Source organism: Natrix helvetica (genome assembly GCF_964273705.1).
Source record: "Natrix helvetica genome assembly, chromosome: 6".
NCBI lineage: Eukaryota > Metazoa > Chordata > Lepidosauria > Squamata > Natricidae > Natrix > Natrix helvetica.
This window is the reverse complement of record NC_138553.1, coordinates 80,574,901-80,597,734: the sequence shown is the minus strand read 5'-3', so window position 1 is coordinate 80,597,734 and position 22,834 is coordinate 80,574,901. Positions and strand designations below refer to the sequence as shown.

At 39.8% G+C, this 22,834-nt stretch overlaps 1 protein-coding gene across 1 annotated transcript in view; it reads left to right on the top strand.

The window, feature by feature from the left end:
- The window catches only part of DUS4L (dihydrouridine synthase 4 like), a 28,071-nt gene that overhangs the window by 837 nt on the left and 4,400 nt on the right, over positions 1 to 22,834 (top strand). The window contains exons 2-14 of the mRNA XM_081957130.1: positions 14 to 146; positions 1,058 to 1,179; positions 2,405 to 2,522; positions 3,862 to 3,984; positions 4,908 to 5,134; positions 6,579 to 6,825; positions 7,230 to 7,269; positions 9,378 to 9,482; positions 12,647 to 12,774; positions 15,370 to 15,470; positions 16,670 to 16,817; positions 18,519 to 18,654; positions 19,151 to 19,262. Of these exons, the coding sequence (XP_081813256.1) occupies positions 16 to 146; positions 1,058 to 1,179; positions 2,405 to 2,522; positions 3,862 to 3,984; positions 4,908 to 5,134; positions 6,579 to 6,825; positions 7,230 to 7,269; positions 9,378 to 9,482; positions 12,647 to 12,774; positions 15,370 to 15,470; positions 16,670 to 16,817; positions 18,519 to 18,654; positions 19,151 to 19,262 (1,738 nt within the window). The 5' untranslated portion in view covers positions 14 to 15. The remainder of the gene's footprint in view (positions 1 to 13; positions 147 to 1,057; positions 1,180 to 2,404; positions 2,523 to 3,861; positions 3,985 to 4,907; positions 5,135 to 6,578; positions 6,826 to 7,229; positions 7,270 to 9,377; positions 9,483 to 12,646; positions 12,775 to 15,369; positions 15,471 to 16,669; positions 16,818 to 18,518; positions 18,655 to 19,150; positions 19,263 to 22,834) is intronic.

Below are 22,834 nucleotides of genomic sequence, written 5' to 3'. Positions count from 1 at the left end.
AATTTTGTTTCGTAGATGTGGCCTGATAACCTTAATGATCCCGGTCCCTCCAGGCAAATGGGAGGGCCTCCGCTAAAAAATCCAGTTGATTTGTTTCATTCGGAACCCGTCGTGAAAATATGTGCTCCTATGGTGAGGTATTCAAAGTAAGTGACTGTGCTGACCCAGCTCCCCAAACACGACAAACCAAGTCACCCAGCTGGCTTTCGTGGCTATGGCAGATCTAGAATTCCCCATCTCCTGTGATTGGTCCAAAGTCACCCAGCTGGCTTTCATGGTTATGGCAGATCTAGAATTCCCCATTTCCTGGTGATTGGTCCAAAGTCACCCAGCTGGCTTTCATGGTTATGACAGATCTAGAACTCCCCATTTCCTGATGATTGGTCCAAAGTCACCCAGCTGGCTTTCATGGTTATGACAGATCTAGAACTCCCCATTTCCTGGTGATTGGTCCAAAGTCACCCAGCTGGCTTTCATGGTTATGACAGATCTAGAACTCCCCATCTCCTAGTGATTGGTCCAAAGTCACCCAGCTGGCTTTCATGGTTATGGCAGATCTAGAACTCCCCATTTCCTGGTGATTGGTCCCAAGTCACCCAGCTGGCTTTCATGGTTATGGCAGATCTAGAACTCCCCATTTCCTGGTGATTGGTCCCAAGTCACCCAGCTGGTTTTCATGGTTATGGCAGATCTAGAATTCCCCGTCTCCTGGTGATTGGTCCAAAGTCACTCAGCTGGCTTTCATGGTTATGGCAGATCTAGAATTCCCCGTCTCCTAGTGATTGGTCCAAAGTCACCCAGCTGGCAGATCTAAAACTCACCATCTCCTGGTGATTGGTCCAAGGTCATCCACCTGGTTTTCATGGCTATGGTTGGCACTAGAACTCACCGTCTCCCAGGTTCCAGCCTTGTGCCTTAACTACTAGGCCGAACTGGCTCACTAACTACATGCATAAAATGATCCAATTGCATGCAGTGTTTTCCAGAATAAAATATCGGTATTAATGAAAGTGATAAATAAATCATGTCCTTATCTCGAATGCTTTTGTATTTGTAGATTGTCCTTCAGAACTTTGGTCAGGAAATACGGCTGCGATTTATGCTACACGCCAATGATCATTGCATCTGATTTTGTCAGATCTTTGAAAGCCAGGCACAGTGAATTTACGACAAACCAAGGTACGGTAGGTTGCGTATACATTCTCTCACCCCTCTGGAGCTTTTAAAATCCTTGTTTAACCCTCCGGTATTTGTCCTCAAAATACCTTTTAGAAACTACACAAAATCTAATTTATAGCTCAGGAAGACGCCGATTAGGATCGAATCATTGCACAGAGATGTGAAATAATATGTTTGGTTTTGGGCCTGACATGTTGTTAGACTGAAGCCAAGAGTGATTTATTCAGTAAGAAAGACGGAAGAATGACGGAACATACCAAGTGTGATAGAGGAATCAGTTTAACAGCTTGTAGTCTTAGGAAATAAACCTTCAGTCTGTTGCACACCAAGTGTAAAATTGTTCTTCGGTCTGCTTCTTCAAGTTAAATTATCCTTGGATCAAGGCCTTCTTCTTTTAGTAGGTTTGTAAAACGTTAATTCTCCAGAAGTTCCCCAAAATATGGATCTCCATATACTGAGAACCTTGTAAAATAGCAGGGACTGGAAGTAGTTACTAATCAAAGATATCCATTAAATTTTAAAGCAGCTGAGGTGAACAACTAAAAGTAGACGAAAAAAAATTCAAATTCAAGATACTTGGAGGGCAACAGATGAAAGAAAACTTAGTATATAGGAATGCGGATTCACACTAAATTCTGGTTTGTTTGTTCCATCCATCTTCTTCTATCTTCTTCTTCTATCTTGTGTGTGTGTGTGTATGTGTGTTCCACCGTAACCTTGGAACGCCTTGAGCAATTTCAACCAAACTTGGTACACAGAGGACTTACTCTCTGGAAACAAATACTGTGGGGGTAAGACACCCCTAACACCCCTCGGGGTGTGTGTGCTGTTAAGATACAGCCTGTTGTGTCTTAAAATGGCTTCTACTGTACCGGCGTAAAATGGCTTCTACTGTACAGTGCAGTGGAGTTGCCATGGTAACGGCTTCATAGTACTCCACAGGGGGGCTCCCTCTGGTAAGGGGGAAAATCCAACATTAGAAAGTACATTTGGTCTGGACATTTTCCCCCTGTAAATAAATACCCGGGCCATGCCAGGTATTGGCATGCCGGCTAGTACTGAATAAAATCATTGTTGGCTTCATTCAACATGGTTCTTCTCCCTAGCTGGAATTCAGTGCTAGCAAACACACCAAACTGGTTCTCATTGAAGTTTCTAGAATGCATCTTCTTTCCTAAATAACAGAGATTATTTTTATTTATTACAATTCCTTTTTTTTTTACAGCTGACCGTCCATTGATTGTTCAGTTTGCTGCTAAAGAAGCACAAGTTTTAGCAGACGCAGCTGGCCTTGTTAGCCCATTTGCAGATGGCGTAGATTTAAACTGTGGTTGTCCACAAAGGTAAGTGACCTGAGATTTAAAAATGGAAACAATTACCTCTCTTTCTCTTTTTTCCCCCTCTCTCTGTTTTTCAAGGAAAATCCTCCCAACAACTTTCAAATAAACAGAACATACAACTGAATATAATAGCAATAGCACTTAGACATATATACCGCTTCATAGTGTTTCACAGCCCTCTCTAAGAAGTTTACAGAGTCAGCATCTTGCCCTCAACGATCTGGGTCCTCATTTTATCGGCCACGAAAGGATGGAAATTTGAGTCAACTTTGAGCCGATGAGAATCGATCTGCAGGCAGTTGGCAGAATTAGTCTGCAATACTCCATTCTAACCACTGTGCCAGCCCGGCTCTTAAAGTGCAGAGCATTTTGAATAAAACACATTCTTTATTGAAAATGAATATATTTATTTATTTATTTATTTATTTATTTATCAGCACAAATGCAACACAAATGTAACAAGGCAACATAAAAAAAATGGCTTTCTGCCTGGATGGCTCCTAAGGTGAGCCGAAAGACAGAAAAGGGAAGCAGTATGCTCCCTCCCATATTTGGGCATACCAAGGGTTGTGACACAATACATACCTATTTCCCTGGCTTAGCTGATAAAGGAGGAGAGCCTATGGCTTAGTGGCTAATACAACTGCCTGATATGTAATACAGCCCAGGTTCAATTCCCAGTAAGGATATGGCTAGCTGATGAGAGCTAAATAGCTTGAAATAGATCTATACTAGTCTCCCTTTATTTATTTATCAGCACAAATGCAACACACACACACACACACACATACACACTTCCATGGCTTTAACCAGCGTCTAAAATGATGTTTCTTAACCTTGGCAACTTGAAGATGTGTGAACTTCAACTCCCAGAATTCCCCCGATAGCATGTTAGTTTAAACGATCCTTTTGAAAATGCCTCTAACTTAATATGTTTACACCTGGGCAGAAAATTCAGGAGAAGGATCTTTGGGTGCTTAGGCGGATGCAAATAAATTATTCTATGAAATCAATTGCTAGTGTATCTTACACATCTACGTATTGACTGTATGGAGAAGCATTTCCTAAGGCAACTGGTGTTGCACTGATTTTTCATACACTGTTACTCGCTTCCTTTACATTTGAAAACAGGTAAAGCTGCAAAGAAATTGGAGCTTTACAATATTTTTTGTTTAAATGTCCGATGAAGTAATCTTTTTAGTATAACGTGGGTTCGCAACCTGTGGTCCACGGACCACAAAGGCTTTAAGAAATGTTAGGATTTAAATCTTGAGTTAAGTCTTGGTGATCCATGGCCACAATAGGTATGTAAAGGAAGGGTCCTCAATTGTTTTTCTTCCAGGTGGGCCATGGCAGAAGGCTATGGTGCTTGCTTAATAAACAAACCACAACTGATACAAGAGATGGTGAGATCAGTAAGAAATCAAGTGGAAAAACCCACCTTTTCAGTATCTATTAAGATACGGTAAGTCCTTTATCCATATCGATATAGATATATACCCTGTTTCCCTGAAAATAAGACCTCCCTGGATAATAAGCCCAATCGGACTTTTGAGCTCATGCGTTAAAATAAGCCCTCTCCCCAAAATAAGCCCTCCCTGAAAATATTGCAGCACAGCAGCAGCCATGAGGTGACCACACTCACCACTTCCTGCACCTCAAAAATAATAAGCCCTCCCCGAAAATAAGGCCAAGCGCTTGTTTCCGGGGGTGTCAAAAGAAAATTTACTCTCTCTTATTTTCGGGAAAACACAGTATGTGTGTGAATTGCCTTATAGATGTGGTGGACAGCAGAAAATAAATAAATAAAATGTACTTTATTTATTGCCTACCTAAGAAGATATTGCAAATTTATCAATTAAAAAGTTGTCTTTAATTCGTAACCATATGATTTCGTGAAAAATCAGGGCATTTGTGCTACTCAGGAATAATACCACAATAGCAATAGCCTGTAATATTGCATTCTAACCTCTGTGCCACCAGGAAGGAGAATGAGGGAAGGAGGGAGGAAGGAAGGAAGGACGGGAGGAATAGTAATAGCCCTTAGACCAGTGTTTCTTAACCTTGTCAACTTGAAGATATCTGGACTTCAACTCCCAGAATTCCCCAGCCAGCATTATATACTGCTTCATACAACTCTCTCTAAGTGGTTTACAGAGCCAGCATATTGCCCAACAATCTGAGTCCTCATTTTACCTACCGCAGAATGATGGAAGGCTGAGTCAACCTTAAACCGGCCAGGATCGAACTCCTGACAGTGGGCATAGAACTACCTGTACATATATATCACCTATAATTTCTCCCTCTCTCCGTTCTTAATTCTTCACGCTAAGAAAATATTTCCACCTGCTGAGTTACCATTTTTTTCTCTCTCGCGTGGAACAAAAGGATCCATGGAGATCTAAAGAGAACTGTAGACCTGTGCCAAAAGGCAGAGTCAGCGGGCGTATCCTGGATCAGTGTCCACGGGAGAAGTGTAGAAGAAAGACATCAGCCAGTGCACTACGATGCAATTAAGACAATTAAAGACACTGTCTCGGTACCAGTAGTAGCTAATGGCGACGTGAAATCCCTGAAAGATGTGGAGGCCATTCATCAAAGAACGGGAGTTGATGGTGAGAATAACCTTGGTTTTTCTGATTTTTTTGTTCTCCCCCCAATGTTTGTTTCTAGTAATGCTGTGGGTGTGTGTGTGTGTGTGAGTTCCGGCGTAACTCTGGAACACCTTGAGCAATTTCAACCAAACTTGGTACACAGAAGACTTACTCTCTGGAAACAAATACTGTGGGGGTAAGACACCCCTAATACCCCTCAGGGCGTGTGTTCTGTTAAGATACAGACTGTTGTACCTTAAAATGGCTTCTACCGTACAGCCGTAAAATGGCTTCTACTGTACAGCGCAATGGAGTTGCCATGGTAACGGCTTCACAGTACTCCACAAGGGGGTTCCCTCTGGTAAGGGGGAAAATCTAACATCAGAAATTACGTTTGGTCCGGACATTTTCATCAAGGCTTTGATTATTTTTGAGGATAAATGTATGGCGTTTGGGGGCACAGGGAAAATATTTGGAACTAATTTAATTGTCGCCGAAATCAGGGGGTTCCCCGTCTAATATAGGATTAGGATAAATAAATACCCAGGTTATCAGCTAGTAGCTGTGTAAGGAGCTCATTTAGTCAAATCTATCTCCCTCTGTTAATCATCTGGATTTTCCAGAAGGCTGCCGTCCTGCTTCTTGTATCTTCAATATTACTGTTAATCAATTCCTCTAGCTCCCAGCATCTCGAAACTTTTTAATAAATAAGGGATTATGACGCTCCTTAAGAAGGTCATGCAACTTCTCCAGCTCTTTCAAATGCGCATCAATCACCTTCAAGTGGTGATTGGTGAGCAATCCATGTTCACTGACCCCTTTGCATTTCGTGACCTCTCAACACCCACCCTCCCCCCGTGCTTGTCCAAAGTTGGCAATATGCATTTTGAGGATTTGAAGCAGTGATGAAATTCAGATGAAATTCAGATGAAATTCAAGCGTGGCTTGGTGGGCGTGGCAGGGAAAGGATACTGCAAAATCTCCATTCCCACCCCACTCTGGGGCCAGCCAGAGGTGGCATTTGCCGGTTCTCTGAACTTCTCAAAATGTCCGCTACCAGTTCTCCGAACTACTCAAAATGTCCGCTACCAGTTCTCCGAACTACTCAAAATTTCCGCTACCGGTTCTCCGAACTACTCAAAATTTCCGCTACCGGTTCTCCGAACTACTCAAAATTTCCGCTACCGATTCTCCAGAACCTGTCCGAACCTGCTGGATTTCACCCCTAATTTGAAGTCTGCCATCTTCAAATTGCCAAGGTTGAGAAAGATTTAGACTGGGGAAAGGAAGAATAAAAAAAGCCAGTCCAATCTTTTTCCATCAACACCTTTTCTTGTTCTACAAGAAAATAGTATAGCTGTGGACACTATCGGTGGATACCAAAAAAAAATCTTTGCTCCAGCTTTAAGATAAATTAAATACGTATTTGTGGTTTTCTGAAAATGTATTTCTTTTCCTTTTGTAGGGGTCATGGTTGCGAGAGGGCTTTTAGCCAATCCAGCTTTATTTGCAGGATATGAAGAGACACCTTTGCAGTGTGTCCAGGATTGGGTGGACATAGCCCTTGACCAGGGTATCCCTTTCACCTGCTTTCATCATCATTTAATGTACATGCTCGAGAGGGTGACTTCGAAGCAAGAAAAGAAGATTTTTAACGTTTTATCAAGTACATCTGCTGTTCTGGACTACCTTAGAGATAATTATGGAATTCGGTAGCCTCCTAGATCTGTTTAATCGTGAGAAGGCCAAGCTTAATTTTAAAATTGTGGACGCCTACGGTTGCTTTTTCTACTCAAGGATTTCAGTGTGTGCATTTATACGAAGTTAGCATTTTCTTATGAGCAAATTGTGAATAAAAGCAGCAAGCATCGATAGGTTTCTTCAGCCTTCATCGGCGAACTATATTTTGATAGTTGCAAACTGTGAATCATAATCTCAAATTGATGCTGGGGTTCCAAGTAATAGATCCATATCAAGCCAAACTCCATGGCAGGTGGATTCCTCAAAGAATGGCTTTATTGGCAATATCATATTGGCACATATCTGGAGAAAAACAGACTCTGAAAAGTCCCACGGTTTTTCACCTAATTAAAAGTTTTTCCTCAACCCCAAACAGTCAGTCGCATGGTCCAATCAAGGCGCTGTCTGGTGGTCTGGTGAAATCACTCCTCCTTCCTCCGACCAGTTGTGAGAATGACCTTGGTTCCCAAGAGAAAGTATTTTGTTTTGACTATACGGCCCCAGATACGGCTCCTTTCGTATTAAGCTTAAGACCCACCTATTCCAAGCAGCTGGCCTGGCTCAACTTTGATCTAACCATATCGCTCCTGACGGGCTTTTACTGGGTATTTTAATTATATTTAATTATCTAGGGGTTTTTAAAGACTGTATTTTAATTGTTTTATTTATCAGCCGACCTCCTCCTTTTGTATGTCTCGGTATATGTCTCTGTTATATGTTTGTTTTGTCCATATTTATTTCATATGTTTCATTGTACGCCGCCCCGAGTCCTTCGGGAGAGGGTGCGGCTAAGAAATAAATATTTATTATTATTATTATTATACCTATAATCCCCTATCCCTCAGCTCCAATGTGGCAGCACTGAAGCTGCGAGGTGGTTTCGGCCAGACCAGCTTCGAGGTTGACAGTTGAGTTTGTTTGGACCAAGCGCAGCTATAGATATGGCTATAATATACAAAGATACTGATTACAATCACATCTACAGATGGTCCTTGACGTACAACCACAACTGAGCTCAGAATTTATGCTGCCAAACAAGACAGTGGTTAAGTGACTTTTGTCCCATATTAAGACCTTTCTTGCCACAGCTGTTAAACAAATGACTGCAGTTGTTAAGCTAGTAATCCCGGTTGTTAAGTGAATCTGGCTTCCCCAATGACATTGCTTGTTAGAAGGTCGCAAAAGGTGGTCGCATGACCCTGGGATGTTGCAACCGTCATACATCTGAGCCAGTTGCCAACATCCCAATTTTGATCATTTGACCATAGGGTGATGCAATAGTCATAAAAGTGAGTCATAAGTTACTTTTTTTTAGTGCCGTAGTAACTACAAACGGTCACTAAACAATTGGTGGTAAGTTGAGGAATACCTGTAATTCTCCTCCTCCTCTTCCAGTATCCTACATTCCTTTCAGCAGAGATTAATATCTACGAACTGATTAAAAACCTCCCCTATTAATCATTCTAGATAATAATCATTTTTTGGAAGGAGTGTACTTTTGGAATATATTTGAATGATCATAGCTTGCTGAATTTCTTTGATCATGCTATAGTCCCAAAGGTGCTTTTTCGAAAGGCAACTGGACTTTCTGATTTTAGTTTTACTATAGTTTTACTATAGTTCGTCAGAGAGCTGAAGAAGCTTCTTGGATGAGATGAGAAACGCCTGCAAAGAAAAGCAAGAAAGTCCAGTTGCCTCTTTAAAAAGCACCTTTGGGACAACCATGATTTGGATGACTGAGAATCATACTATAATGAATATAGTAATTTCTAAAGAAATATAGAAGTTTTCTGAAGTCATATAGTAGTTTTCTGAAGAAACATCAGGTCGAAGACCACCTTAAGCCTTTATTCTGCAGTTTTATCTCTACTTGCAAAAGTCAGGCATCAGTTCATGAGACTTGTTATTAAATAGACATCTATGAGATTGTATTTATCAACCTACATCCATTCAAAATTGCTTCCTGTATATGCCACACCTCTTAATCTTGGAATAATCCTGTTGTACAGGTAGTCCTAGAGTCACAAGCCATTTGTTTAGTTACGGCACTGAAAAAAGTGATTTGTGACTGTTTTCCACATTTACAACCATTGCAGCAGCTCCAGTGTCACATGATCAAAATCCAGATGCTTGGCAACTGGCAGGAATTGCTCCAGGGTCATGACTTCACTTTTTGCGACCTTCTGACGAGGAAAGCCAGATTCACTTAACAACCATGTTAGTAACTGCAATGGCTCACTTAACAACTGCGGCAAGAAAGGTCATAAAATTAGCCGAAACTCAGTTAACTGTTTTGTTTAGCAACAGAAATTTGGGGCTCAATTGGGATCGTAAGGCGAGGACTACCTGTATTTATAATTTAAGGCAGGGGTCCTAAGTTTTCTATATGTGTTTCTGGGTGGAGTAATTACAACTAGTGTGTATGGAATATCAGGTTGAATAAAGCTTGTGGATGGAGAGATATAATTAATAAAGGTGCACCAGTAGTTGTTTAGATTTAATTGCACCAATCCAGGATTACTAGTCTGGGAACACCACAGCTGTTCTTGTTGCCGTCCTACATATTCCCATTCAACAGCTCAGATTTCAAGCTACTAGTCCTCATCTTTGCCAATTGGACTACACCAGGGTATGTGATCCCAATCCATTAAGAGAAATAATCTATAAGTTTGCTAGGAAAAAAAGGGCCAGGGAAAATGGGTGGATGATAGAAAGCTATAGAGAAGCTATAAATAACTATAGTATGGGGAAAGTGAAAATTGATCATAAGATTAACATTTTAGTTGACTTTGACGCTACCTAGTTTGGGTAATGAAATGCCTTCAAGAAAACAAGCAAGCTGAGAGAGTACCAAGGACCCCTCAGATAAAATCAATTTAAAACAATGTTGTTTTGGATAGCAATAGCACTTAGACTTATAGTTTTACAAATACCTTTAAATCAAACAGTTGTTGATGATTGGAATAACTATTAGTACATGTTTGACTTTTGCTAGAGGGTTGCAAAAATGTGTCATTTGTTGTTTATTATGACAATGCCCTATTTATTCCTTTGTAATACAAGCCGTCTAGAATTTCCTATTTGATTAAGGTAGTGGAATTATTAAATAAGAACAGGTATTGAAATGGGAAAAAATGTAAAAAAAATAATGAAGCTGTTGTCAGCCTCCTGAAGGTAGAAGCAGTTTGATCTTGACTCCTGGTGATTTTGTGTAGACGTCCATGTTTCCATAGCAAAATTTGCCGTCTCAGATGTTTTTTCAACTCTGACCTAGCTTAATCTTGTGTACTAGGTCAGTTAGTTTCAAATAAAGAAAAACAGATTTTGGGGATGTTACTCAGCAATTGTCCGCACTCCTAAAAATAACAATATTCCATAACAGTGTGGATAGATTTATTCAGCATAACATCTATGATGAATACATAAATAATACATATGTAATCCTTACAAGTGTTAGGACCCCGTATTTTTTTCAACATCACTGAAAATTGATAAGTGACAGTCCATATGTGAAATGTAATTATTCTATAATAGTTCGTAAAAATGCGCCCTCCCCCCCCAAAGTACCAATGTCATTGAGGGGGGGGATCCCAATTTTCCTCAAACTACTTCAATTCTAGTTTGAAGCTGCTTAGCTTGATCTAGCCAGCTTTCAAAGAGTTGGAAGGAAAATCCATCCCTTTCAACTCCAAACTGGGAGAAAGACGCTGGAAACAAATGGAGGCTGATTGGAAAGAAAGTTTATTGATAAACAAAACCACACACAAAGACAGCATGCAGTTATGGGTCAGCTGAATAACTAGCTGAGTGAGACGAAGGGTTCTTATATGGTTCTGTTTGTTTGTTTTTAAGTTTGGGATTTGTGCAATATGGGCTTTGTGTTTCTAAAGAGGGTTGGGTTGGGTTGGGTGGCTGATGGCTTATATGTCCTGTGCTGGAGTTTGAGTAAGGGGCTGCTCGTTATAATGCTATTTACTCTGCTTTTGTTAGCTATCAAACTTTGCTGTAAGGCAGGGGTTCCCAATCTTTTCTACACCCCACCCCCCTAGAACGCTTCTGATATATACTCGCACCCATTACAAAATGATATGCATATCATTTGCCTATAATTATGCATATACACTATAGTTTTGAAAACTTCTAAAGCCAAGTTTTCTCCCCCCTCCCCAGAATATCATCTCGCAACCCCAGCTTATAAGGGATCTTGAAATATCCTGTCTTGAATGGACTTCTGCTGGGAGTATTTGCTTTGCTTATGAATGGGGCCATCTAGGTAGTCGGCATCCTCTTTCAATAAGCTCCTTATCTCCTTAAGTCAGTGGTTCCCAACGTTGGGGGCAATTTGATTTTTAATGGGGGCAATTTGAATCTTTTTTTTTGTAAAGTTTTTTTTTATTTTTCCTTTCAAATTCATTCTTAGATATACGTTCTTATAATTGCTAGTTAACATTTGTCAATTCATATCATTTTTGCGCCTGTATATTTACATTTTGATGTTTTCTCATTTCCCCTCCCCCTAATTTAATCACGCGTCGTCTGAGATATTTATTTCATGTTTTGTTCCTTTTTCTATTTATCTTTTTTTTCAAGCCACTCATAAAATTGCTCCCATGTCCTATAGCACACTGATTCCTCTTAGTACTTCATTCTCAATGTCAACCTGTTCATTTCTGCAGAGTCTAATATTTTCTTTTATTATCTCCCGTTCCGAAGGGATTTTTGTCTGCTTTCCAATTTTGTGCAAATACAATTCTAGCTGCTTTTATAGAGGGGGCACTTTGAATCTTGTTTAAAACAAGTTAATGGCCTTTTAGGCTTCCTCCTACATGAGTAGTGTTCACTTTTTGAGTCAAGTTAGAATTATAGGGGGATTAAATAGAATTAAAGATGCTTAGGTTGGGAACCACTGCCTTAAGTGCTGGCATCTACTGTGGGCTGTTAAGAAAGACTTGGGAGCTGCTTTCTGCCTCTAAGAACACGTTTCTCCATTTCTCCTTTAGGGGAAATATAATATTCTGCCTCAAAATATTTCATTTTTTTCTATCTAGGGGAGGGGGGGGGCTTCCCACAGAAGTGTAAAACCTCAAATTTAGGGACCCCAAGGCAACCTCGCCAGCCTGCAACAAGCCAGCCAGCCAGCCTTGCAAACGGATACTCCACACACCCGTGTTGTAATCCACTGGATTCCCTCAGATCCCCACACGTGAGAAAGCACCCCTCCATGAGAGTTTGCAAGGGGAGCTGCGGCCAAGCAACAAATAAAAAGCCTACCATTCACGTGCGGGGCTCGCACCCTTCCCTCATCCGCCCCCCCCAACCCGAGTTTCCCAATTCACACGTTACACGCCCACCCAGCCACCCCGTGCGCTGAGCCCAAACCGAAACTAGGGGAAGCCTGAGGTAAAAAAAAAATCGCTTCCCGGGCTGAAGTGGGCCGGTTGGAAGACTGGACGACGACAGTTTCCCGGCTGAGGGAGCGAAGGAAGCCGCCGTTTTCCCGCCCTGCCGGGGGTATAACGACACCTCGGGCGAGTAGGACTTCGCTCGGGCCGCCTGACAGGAAAGCCTGGGCCGCTCGGCGGAGGAGGCGCCTCCGGTGACGCTTCCCTGGGCCGGGATGGCGCGGGGGAAACGCGGATAGTCGCCGAGCTGCGCCGGTGGCTTCTTCGGGTCTGGCCGCGTCGTCTTGCCGGGGGCGGGGGGGACGTTGCCCCGGCGAGTACCGGCCTGAGGAGGGGTTTTTCCTTCGGTCCCCGCCGGTTGAGACGGAGCTAACGGGGCTTCCTTCCTCAGGAGCAGCGGCGGTGGAGGGTCCCCCTCAGAGGCGCCATGACCTACCAGTGGGGCGTCGTGGCCGCTTTTCTCTACGGCGAAATCGCCTTGTTGCTCCTGCTCTGCCTGCCGCTCGTCTCGCCCTTGAGGTAAATCGGGGCCGGCCGGGCCTTCTCTTACGAGGGAAGTTTTTCCTCAGGGAAAATAAACGCCTCGCGTAGTTTTTATTCGGGGGGGGGGGGATAAAGTCCTCACATAGTTTTTATTCGGGAAGGGGGGGATAAACCCCTCGTACCATTTTTATTTGGGGGGGAAATAAACCCCTCATGCGGTTTTCTTAGGGGGAAATAAAGTCCTGGTGCAGATTTTCATTCAGGGAAAATAAACCCCTCATATAGTTTTTCTTAGGGGGAAATAAAGCTCTCATGTTTTTATTCGGGGGGGGGCAGGAAATAAAGCCCTCATGCCATTTTTCTTAGGGGGAAATAAAGCCTTCCTGCAGCTTTTATTCTGAGGAAATCATGCAGTTTTCTTAGGGAGAAAATAAACCCTTCATGCTGGGTTTTTCTCCCCGGATGTAAATAAACCCCTCGTAGTTTTACTTGGGGAGAAAATAAACCCCTCATGCTGGTTTTCTTAGGGAGAAATAAACCCCTTATGCCGTTTTTTTCTAGGGGGGGGGCGGCAAAATAAACCCCTCATGTAGTTTTTATTCTGAAGAAATAAACCTCTCATGCAGTATTTCTTTTCCCCCCTGAAAGTAAACAGGCTGGTTGATTTAATTGGGGTTTGTTTGTTTGGGGGGCGGGGAGTAAAAAGAGAAGCCATTGATGTGGGTTTGTTTGCGGGGGGGGGGGGGCTTTTAAAATGGTGGCTTGATCATGGTCTGTTGTGCTGGAGTGGCTGGGGCTGCAAGGAATGGCTCCATCAAGGCTTCTTTGCAAGCCCCAAAAGGTGCCTTCAGCCTCAACAAAGCCACCAGGAAATATAGTTTGTTATACACCAGGTAGTCCTTGACTTATGACCACTGTAGAGCCCAAAGTTTCTATTGCTAAGCGAGACAGTTGTTAAGTGAGTTTTGCTCCATTTTACGGCTTGTTTAGTGAATCATTGCAGTTGTTAAGTTAGTACAGGCAGTTCTTGACTTAATGGAGCCCCAAATTCCTGTTCCTAAGCAAGACATTTGTTCGGATTTTGCCGTTTTGCCACCTTTCTTGCCACAGTCATTAAGTGAATCACTGCAGTTGTTAAATTAGTAACACTGCCTTGTTAAGTGAAACTGGCTTCCCCCGTTGACTTTGCTTGTCAGAAGGTCGGAAAATATGAACATGTGACCCTGGGACACCGCAATTGGCGTAAGTATGAATTTATGATTGCCAAACATCTGAATTTTCGTCCTGTGACCAGGAGGGTGTCATATATGTCACTTTTTTCAGTGCTGTTATAGCTTCAAACGGTCACTAAATGAACTGTTGTAAGTGGAGGATACATGTAATAAACAGGGTTTTTAAGAGAATCTGGCTTCCCCATTGACTTTGCTAGTCAGAAGGTCTCAAAATGACCCCGGGACACAGCAACAGAGTTAAATGCAAAATTCAGTTGCCAAGCAGCTGAGTTTTGGTCACGTAACCATGGGGATGCTGCAATTGTCAAAAGCAAATGTTTATAAGTCAAGGACTTCCTGTAAGTGACCCTACACGAATAATGCACATGTATTTCCTTCCTATTTTTAACATTTTTCGGGATGACAAAGCTTGATTTGTTCTATGGTTGTAAGTCAAGGACTACTTGTAGTGGCCCTACATGAATAATGAATATGTTTTTTTGAGTTTTGTGTTTCCTTCATATCTATTTTTAATACATTTCAGGACGCCAATCAATGTATGATTTATATTTGGTATCATAATCTTTGTTCCATTTGCAATAAACAGAAATATCCAAATGTCCTGTATTTTAGGGGCAAAATCAATTGAAAAATGATCGCATGAATTGACTTTTTGAGTTAATGGTCATCCAACCAAATTTTGCTCTGGCTAACATACCCACATATACTACACATACACTCAAGCACACTTCTCCATTTCTGAGATTATCTTCCTCTGAAAGAACTTCCCCTCTCCTAACAAATGAGTTGTCAACAGTTTATCCTTTACATCTCAGCAAAGTCGGCTTTGGCATAAACTAGTTACTATATTATATAGTTATTTAGAGACGCCATTGATACTGGAGCTATGACCTTATGAAAACAGAAATGTTCTCACTTAAACTCTACATTTTAACAGCTATTGTAGGCAGTACAGGAAGTCCTCGGTTTACAATAGTTCATTTAATGACTGTTTGAAGTTACAATGTCATGAAAAAAGTGACTTATGACCATTTTCACACTTACGACTTTTGCAGCATCCCCATAGTCATGTGATCAAAATTCAAATGCTTGGCAACTGATTAATATGTCAGTTACAGTGTCCTAGGATCATGATCCTGTTTTGCGACCTGGCAAGCAAAGTCAATGAATATAAATTTTACAGGGCTAAATCTGATTGATTTAACCCAAATATTTCCCCAGCTGGCTTAATATCTCACTTAACAACATAAATTTTGGACTCAATTGTGATTATAAGTCGAGGACTACCTGTATTGGCAAGTGCTTGAAAAGTAAATTGGGTAAATTTGTGCATATGCTTAAAATGCTTACCTAATGAAGAGTTCATACATTGATTTTTTTTTAATTGTTTCTTTTATAGATGGAATAAGATTTTTATGATCTCCATATGGAATAAACTTGCAGGCTATTGGAACAAGACATTCCTTACTATTATAGTTATATTAATTGTTTTATTTCTTGGTAAGTAGAAAAACAATATTGCATGTTGCTATTAATACGAACAGGATGTGAAAGCAAAAAGTGTTGATTGTATTTACTACCTAAAGATTGATTTTGTTGCAGATGAGGCAATATGTTACAAAATCAATTGAACAAGAGGCAAGTGGTGTTTTCTCATTATCTGATAGTAAAACATAAATAAGATTGGCATGAAACATCTATTGAAATATTTATGGCAAGAAGTATTTTTTAAAGGATCAGCAGGTGGCACTCTTTCTTTCAACTGTACAGTACTTACTTTTGAATTTTTATGAGGAAAACAAATTTCTGGAGATGGATTTCTTTAGGACAATCAATGTAATGGTGGCTAGAAATTTGCATTGCAAGTCTGATCAGATAGTATCAGCATTTTGGGTAGTACGATTAAGATATGCATTGTTGGTTAATATTTAGAGAGCATCAGGTTGGGAAAAGCTGTTTTAGAGGACTGCACAAAGCTTTTGCTAACTGTTTTATTTTTGTTTAAGGACCATTTTAAAATTATTGCTAAATATTATATTGTTTTTATTTAAGTTATGATGTTTGGTACATTTCTCTGTGTGTATGTGTGTGTGTGTTTCCATCAATGTGTGAAAAGCTGGCATTGTATAGCATACCTAGTAAATCTATAGAATATCTGACATTTTTAGGCCATGTACGAAAAGTCTATGGTATGTTATTTTAATATGCTATATATTTTCCCTAGGTATTGAATATGATACCTAAGCATTATGCAGAATGACAAGAACTACAGTATTTAGGCAAAGTATGAAAGGAGAATCCTGAAAAGGTTTACAATTAATCCTTTATTGAAAAAACATATGAAAATCAAAGAAGAAATGCAAAATAAAGTACAGGACTTATTTTACTGAAGAAAAATACTGAAAAATACCAATATTGGCCTCCTTGTAACAAGTACAGTAGAAGTATTTTATGCTGTGCCTGTTTGCCTTTTGGCATTGAATAGAATGCGTAAGAAATGTGTGGAATATTAAGTGTTTCATACTTTGATGTCCCATTGTTGTCATTCTATAGATTTCCCAGGCATTGCATAAAATGTAAAATTTCACACATTGATGGTAACATACATATATGTGTGTGGGGGTGCTATATTGAACTAGTAAATAACGAGGTAATAGAAAGCAGGTGCAATTTATATATGTATGTATTTATGCTCCCAGATGCAATAAGAGAAGTGAGGAAATACTCAACTGTTCAATTAGAAGACAACCCCCATTCAAGCCTCACCTCAATTGATCACATTCACATGAAACTCTTTAGATCACAACGAAATCTTTATATATCAGGATTTTCTCTCTTTCTTTGGCTGTAAGTATAAGAATGCTATGGGTCAACATTTTCTAAAAACATAAAATATATGAATTGGATAAAGTAAAATAAAGAACAGCAGATGTTCATGGATAAAACTAATACATATTAATAAAATGGGCTACATTAAAAAGAAAACTGTTCTTGACTTATAGCTTTAAAAAAAACTCCTGTCAGACTAATACTGTTCTGTTTCAGAAGGCAGTGATATAACAATTGATTGGAAAGACTGCTCATGCTATATTTAGTTTCTCTGTGTTTGGAAGACTTGCCATTAAATTTCTTGAAAGGAAATAAATCTTCATGCTGCTTTCAAGTAAATAATTCTACAGGGGTTTCCATATATTGGCCTGTCAAACATAAAGCTTCTGAGATGTGTAAGTGGGAGAGACCGGCAAGGAATCCGGATTTCACTGTATTTTATCCTTCAGTCCACATTTTTTAATATATTGGATTTTATCCTCATGGATTGAGAATCCTTTGAATTCAACAGCCATTTTATCTATACAGATAATCCTTGACTTAACAACAGTTCATTTAGTGACCATTCAAAGTTACAACAGCACTGAAAAAAGTGTGACCATTTTTCACACTTATGACCATTGCAGCCTCCCCATGGTGATGTAATCTAAATTCGGATGCTTGGCAAGTGGCATTTATTTATGACGGTTGCGGTGCCCCAAGGTCATGTGACCATCTTTTGCCACCTTTTGACAGACAAAGTCAAGGGTGAAGCCAGGTTCACTAAACGACCATGTTACTAAAGTGATAATTTGCAGGGGTTCACTTAACAGCTGTGGCAGGAAAGTTCATAAACTGTGCAAATTCATTTAGCAACTCCCTTGCTTAGCAACAGAAATTTTGAGCTCAATGTGGTTGTAAGTCAAGGCCTATCTGTACCAGGGGTGGGTTCCTGCCTGTTCTAATCTCTTCTATGGAAGAGGTTCCACAAATCTATAGTGCCATTTAGAACCGGTTCCAGCTCCCTCCCCCCGCCCATCCGCCCATCATCAAGATGAAGAGCGAGAGGAGGAATTCTGGGAGTTGAAGTCCACAAGTCTTAAAGCTGTCAAGTTTGAACACCTCTGGGGTTTTTCTTTCTAAAGGGTTTGGGGTGCAAGGGTCTTGTAACCTGACAGCTTTAAGACTTGCGTGCTTCAAATGCCAGAGTTTCTGAGCCAAAATTTTGGTTGCTAAACAAGTGCGTCGTTAAGTGAGTTTCACCACATTTTACAAGTTGGCCACTCCCACCCGGTCCCACAAAGCAGGACACACCTGCAGAAGAGGTTCTAAAAAATTTTGAAGCCCACCACTGGTCTGTACTCCATATTTACATCTGCACATGGATTAAACTTGTTCAGAATTTGGTTTGCAGACCTAAGCCAAAATTGAAGGTATTAAAATTTCAAGTTTCCATCTAAATTTGATGGCAAATGTGTTGTAATTCATCAGGAAGTTTCTCTAAAGTTTTAACAAATAATTTCTGGAGCATTTGAACAATTCAGGATACTGCACAGCAGTAAAGTCTGATTTTTTAAAAAAAAAAAACCTACAACATAGTTTTTGTAGTTTTAAATCATTTTTAGAAATGATAAAAAGTAAAATGTTTCCTTTGCTTATTAAAAACTTATAAAAATGAATATCAGTTGATGCTTTGGCTATGCCAATGAATCAGTTATTTATTTATTTTTATTTCCATAGTGTATTGAGACGTCTTGTTTCCCTTATCACTATATTGGCAAACGAGATGGAAGCGGAGAAGATGCTGAAAATAGAAGTAGCAAACAGCAATGAAGCTGCCCGGAAATGCTTAGAAGAAAACGAAAAATTGCAACTGGTATATTTCCTGGCTCACTGGTTGTTTTTCCCTGTATTAATTGCCCATCTCTTTCATATCAGTTTCATTTGTAGACTTCCCTGCCATGGCCTTTTTTTCTTATATTTCTTAGAAGACGTTACAAGACATAATAGCACTTGGAACAATAGCCCTTAGACTTAAATACTTCTTCACAGTGCTTTATAGCCCTCTCTAAGCAATTTACAGAGTCAGCGTCTTGCCCCCAACAATCTGCCTCCTCATTTTACTGACCTCGGAAGGATGGATATTCAAAATTAGCATAGAAATCAAAATTAGACATTTATGCGACGTGCCAGCTTTGGCTAAAGGCATTACCTCCAGTATCACGGTTTGGTTAATAAAGTTAATTACTTAATCTAAAAGTATCTCCAAGGTAACCAAGTGCCTCCTCCCACTCTCCGACCAAATGTGAATAGGGGCAGGATTATAGAAAATGTGAAACAGAGAACTGATACATTTTCCCTCCTTTTGGCAGTCATTGAAGGACGTTAAACATTCTACCGGTGAACATTTGTGTCTGATAACAAATGAGAAGCTAACTGTAGAAGTGGACCAGTTAAAAACAGCATTGAAGGCAACTTCAGAAGGTATTGTTTTAATTGCTAAAGTAAATATATTTTGCATAGAAACACAGATGCAAAATATTTTGTTCCCTGTCATGTAGGATGCAAAATACACTTGCTCCCTCCAATGGAGCAAATAGGTTGCTATATACTTCTATTATTTTAACCAGGATATGCACAGCTATAGCTAAAAGAAGGATTGTAACAGGCCTTTAGTTTGGGTTAGTAAAGCCCCTTTGGTTTGTGTAGGTGTATTTTTTTTTTCATTCCAGTCCTGTTTCTGTTATCTTGATATCTTTTATAAGCAGTCCTCAATTTACAGCTATTCATTTGAAGTCATGACAGTAATGGTGATTACCATTGGTCCTTGAAGTTCTGGCTGTCCCAATATCCACCCAGTCACATGATTACAATCTGGGAACTTGGCAACCTGCTCACACTTAAAACCAGTTATAGTGCCCCACGATCGTATAATCCCCATTTACTCCTTTCCCTGCTAGCTTCTCCAGAAAATCAATGGCGATGCCGGCAGGGAAGGTATAAAGTCATTGGGATAAGTCTCCCTGGCCCTTGCCCACTTACCCAGCTCCTTTGCACTTGTACCGCATCAGCTACTTGTGCAACCCCACACACCCTCCCCTCCCCAAGCCTTGCCATCTTGGCCACTCGCACAACCCCACCCTGAGCCCAGTCTTACTTCCCTTCCAATCTCCCTGAGCCTCACATCTCTCTGCAACTTATGCATCCTCGAGCATCCTTCCCAAGCCTTGTCACATCACTTTCAAGCATTCCCACATATCCTCCACAAGCCTTTCCATGCCCCTTTATGCATCTTTCTTGAACCTCACCACACTTTCCTGCCACTTAAACACTCCTGTCCATCCTCCCCAAGACTTGCTGAGCCACTCTCGTGCATCCTTATGCACCCTCCCTGAGAATCGCCACAACTCCTGCACATCACGTTGCTCCCTCCCCCAGTGGGCAGGAACCAGCCCAAGCCTTGTTCACTCGCGTCACATCACTCCAGCCATCTGTGCCCCCCTGTTCCCTCCTAACCCATCTAGCAGCAGCTACTTAACCTAATTATCAGCCTTCTTGCAAGCTGCTTCAGACTTGCAATTTCCTGCTGGCTTTCCCAGGGTAGTGGGAAATTGGAAGGAAGATGGAAGGAGAGCCTCTTCTAACAATGGCTGAGATTCAGTTAACAATGGCAAGTGGGATTGGAGATGTTGCTGAGCTATGCCCTTGTAATTTACAACTGTATCACTTGGAAATGGAGAGTCTGGTCCCAATTTCTATTGTAACTCAAGGATTCTTTCTGGGGGTTTTTTTCAATGCTTTTATTTGTGAGACACCCAGCGTCATTGGGATTCAGGTGGCATACATATGCAATAAATAGATTTTGGCAAGCAGATAGAAGTCCTAAAATGTAATATTAAAACATAGTTTACTTAGCTGTTGAGAACTTTAAAAGCTACTTCTCAATAAAAGACTGCATAGCTGGTTACAGTTGTATTATGAAAAAATTGCAAAACAAACAGTGCAGAAATATAGAGAATTTATATATTGATAAATTCTAAGATTAGGACCATATTCTGGTATGATCTGTTTTGCAATCAATAGGATACCTAGAAATTATCTGTGTTTGCTTCAAGAGAATCAAAACCAAGAGTATGATAACACAGTTCTTTTATTAACTTCCTTGTTCAATCTAGGTTTTCTTAATAAAATAGCACTGCAATATAGACAGAATTTTCCTGACTCTGCATGCGCTTTCTGGATCTAGCAAGATTTATGAAACTTCTTGGGCGTTTACTGACTGAAATGAATAATATTGCTTGACCTTGTGAAGGTCAGGCATCTAAAATGTATTAAATCTTTGGTTACACAGAGAACATGATGTTTTTTGAAGGCAAACATCAGTCTTCAAATTAAATCTCAAAACAATTGTCAAAAGTCAGTATAACTATCAAATAGAATACAATCTTAAGCCGGCAGAGTTTTCCAAACATTAGCATTTCAAACACCAGCCAACGAAACAAGAATCCTGTAAAAAGAATTAACTCTGAAATATGAGCATTGAATGTGGAACTAACTATAGCAAAAGCTTTTTTTTCCAGATATCACTCTTGATTGTAAATTAGGTTCTTGAGAATTAGACAAAGAGACATTTTTCCTTCAGCATTTTATGACCTACTTGTAAATAATAAAGATGATAGGTTTGTTCTATAACTATAATTCTATAGATCTAATATCTATTCATTATCTAAGTCTTTTCAATACTAATATACTAGAACTGTATAGCAAAGAGCTGCCTGTGTGTGCTTGAAAAAATAAATTTCTGTTATGGAAGGTTATGGAAAAATAACTAAAACGGGACATGCAATATATAACACCTTGAACTTTTGAAAAGGGGGGCATATAATATTAATAAATATATATATCAAATTCAATTTTAATTTGAATGTTGAATATATCTGTCAGTTTTCCTCCTTATGTAGGATGGGAATAATATTAAAATATACAAAGTATTACTGACAAATGTATGCATTAGAACTGCTTAGCACCAGTCCTAATTATATTCATTTTCACAGACGTACGTGTGCATATGGAAACTTACTAAGTTTTGATCACGCACTTCTGTATGTATAGAAAAATGATAAGATTTGGAACGAGGAAGGGAAAGTAAAGTTTACACAATGTTTGACAGCTCTTATAAACAGACATGGCTTGTATACAAAATAAACATGATAAGAACATTGTTCTTGAGATGAACTTCTTCCTATACAGTTTCCTGTGGTGGTTTAGATAGTTATGAAACAATTTAATGTACAACATTATGAAACAAAAAAATTATAGTCAAAATCTGAAAATAATTTTAGAAAATTATGCATAATGCCTTGAGTTTGTAAGTGCTATTTTTAGTTAGGCGGGTGTCATATTTGACATTTTAACCTAGCCCAGGCATGGAAATTAAAAGGTTTATTTTTTTATCTTTCTAAATATTGAACAGCATTATTAATTTAATCCTCTAAAACGCAAAATGATTAGATTAGATTAGAATGTATAATTGAAACAGTAGTTTAAAAGGAGGTTAAACTACAGGTAGTCCTTGACTTTAAAAAGTTCACTTAGTGACTATTCACACTTATGACCATTGCAGCATCCCCATGGTCACATGATTTACATTTGGATGCTTGAACTGACTCACATTTATGACAGTTGCATGTCTTGGGGTCATGTGATCATCGTTTTGCAAACTTCTGACAAGCAAAGTCAATTGGGAAATCAGATTCACTTAACAACTGTGTTACTAATTTAACAACTGTAGAGATTCACAACATATGTAGCGAGGAAAGTTGTAAGATGGGGCAAAACTCAATTAACAAATTTCTCACTTAGCAACATAAATTTTGGGCTCAGTTGTGGTCATAAGTTGAGAACTACCTATATTGTACAATTCCCAAAAACAAACTGATGAAAAATCTTGACACATAACTCATCAGGTTTAACTGGGGTTGAAAAGAAGAAAGTCTAGATAATTGATGTGGCAATATGAGAAGAGAGTGGAATATGAGACTGAATTGGAGAACATC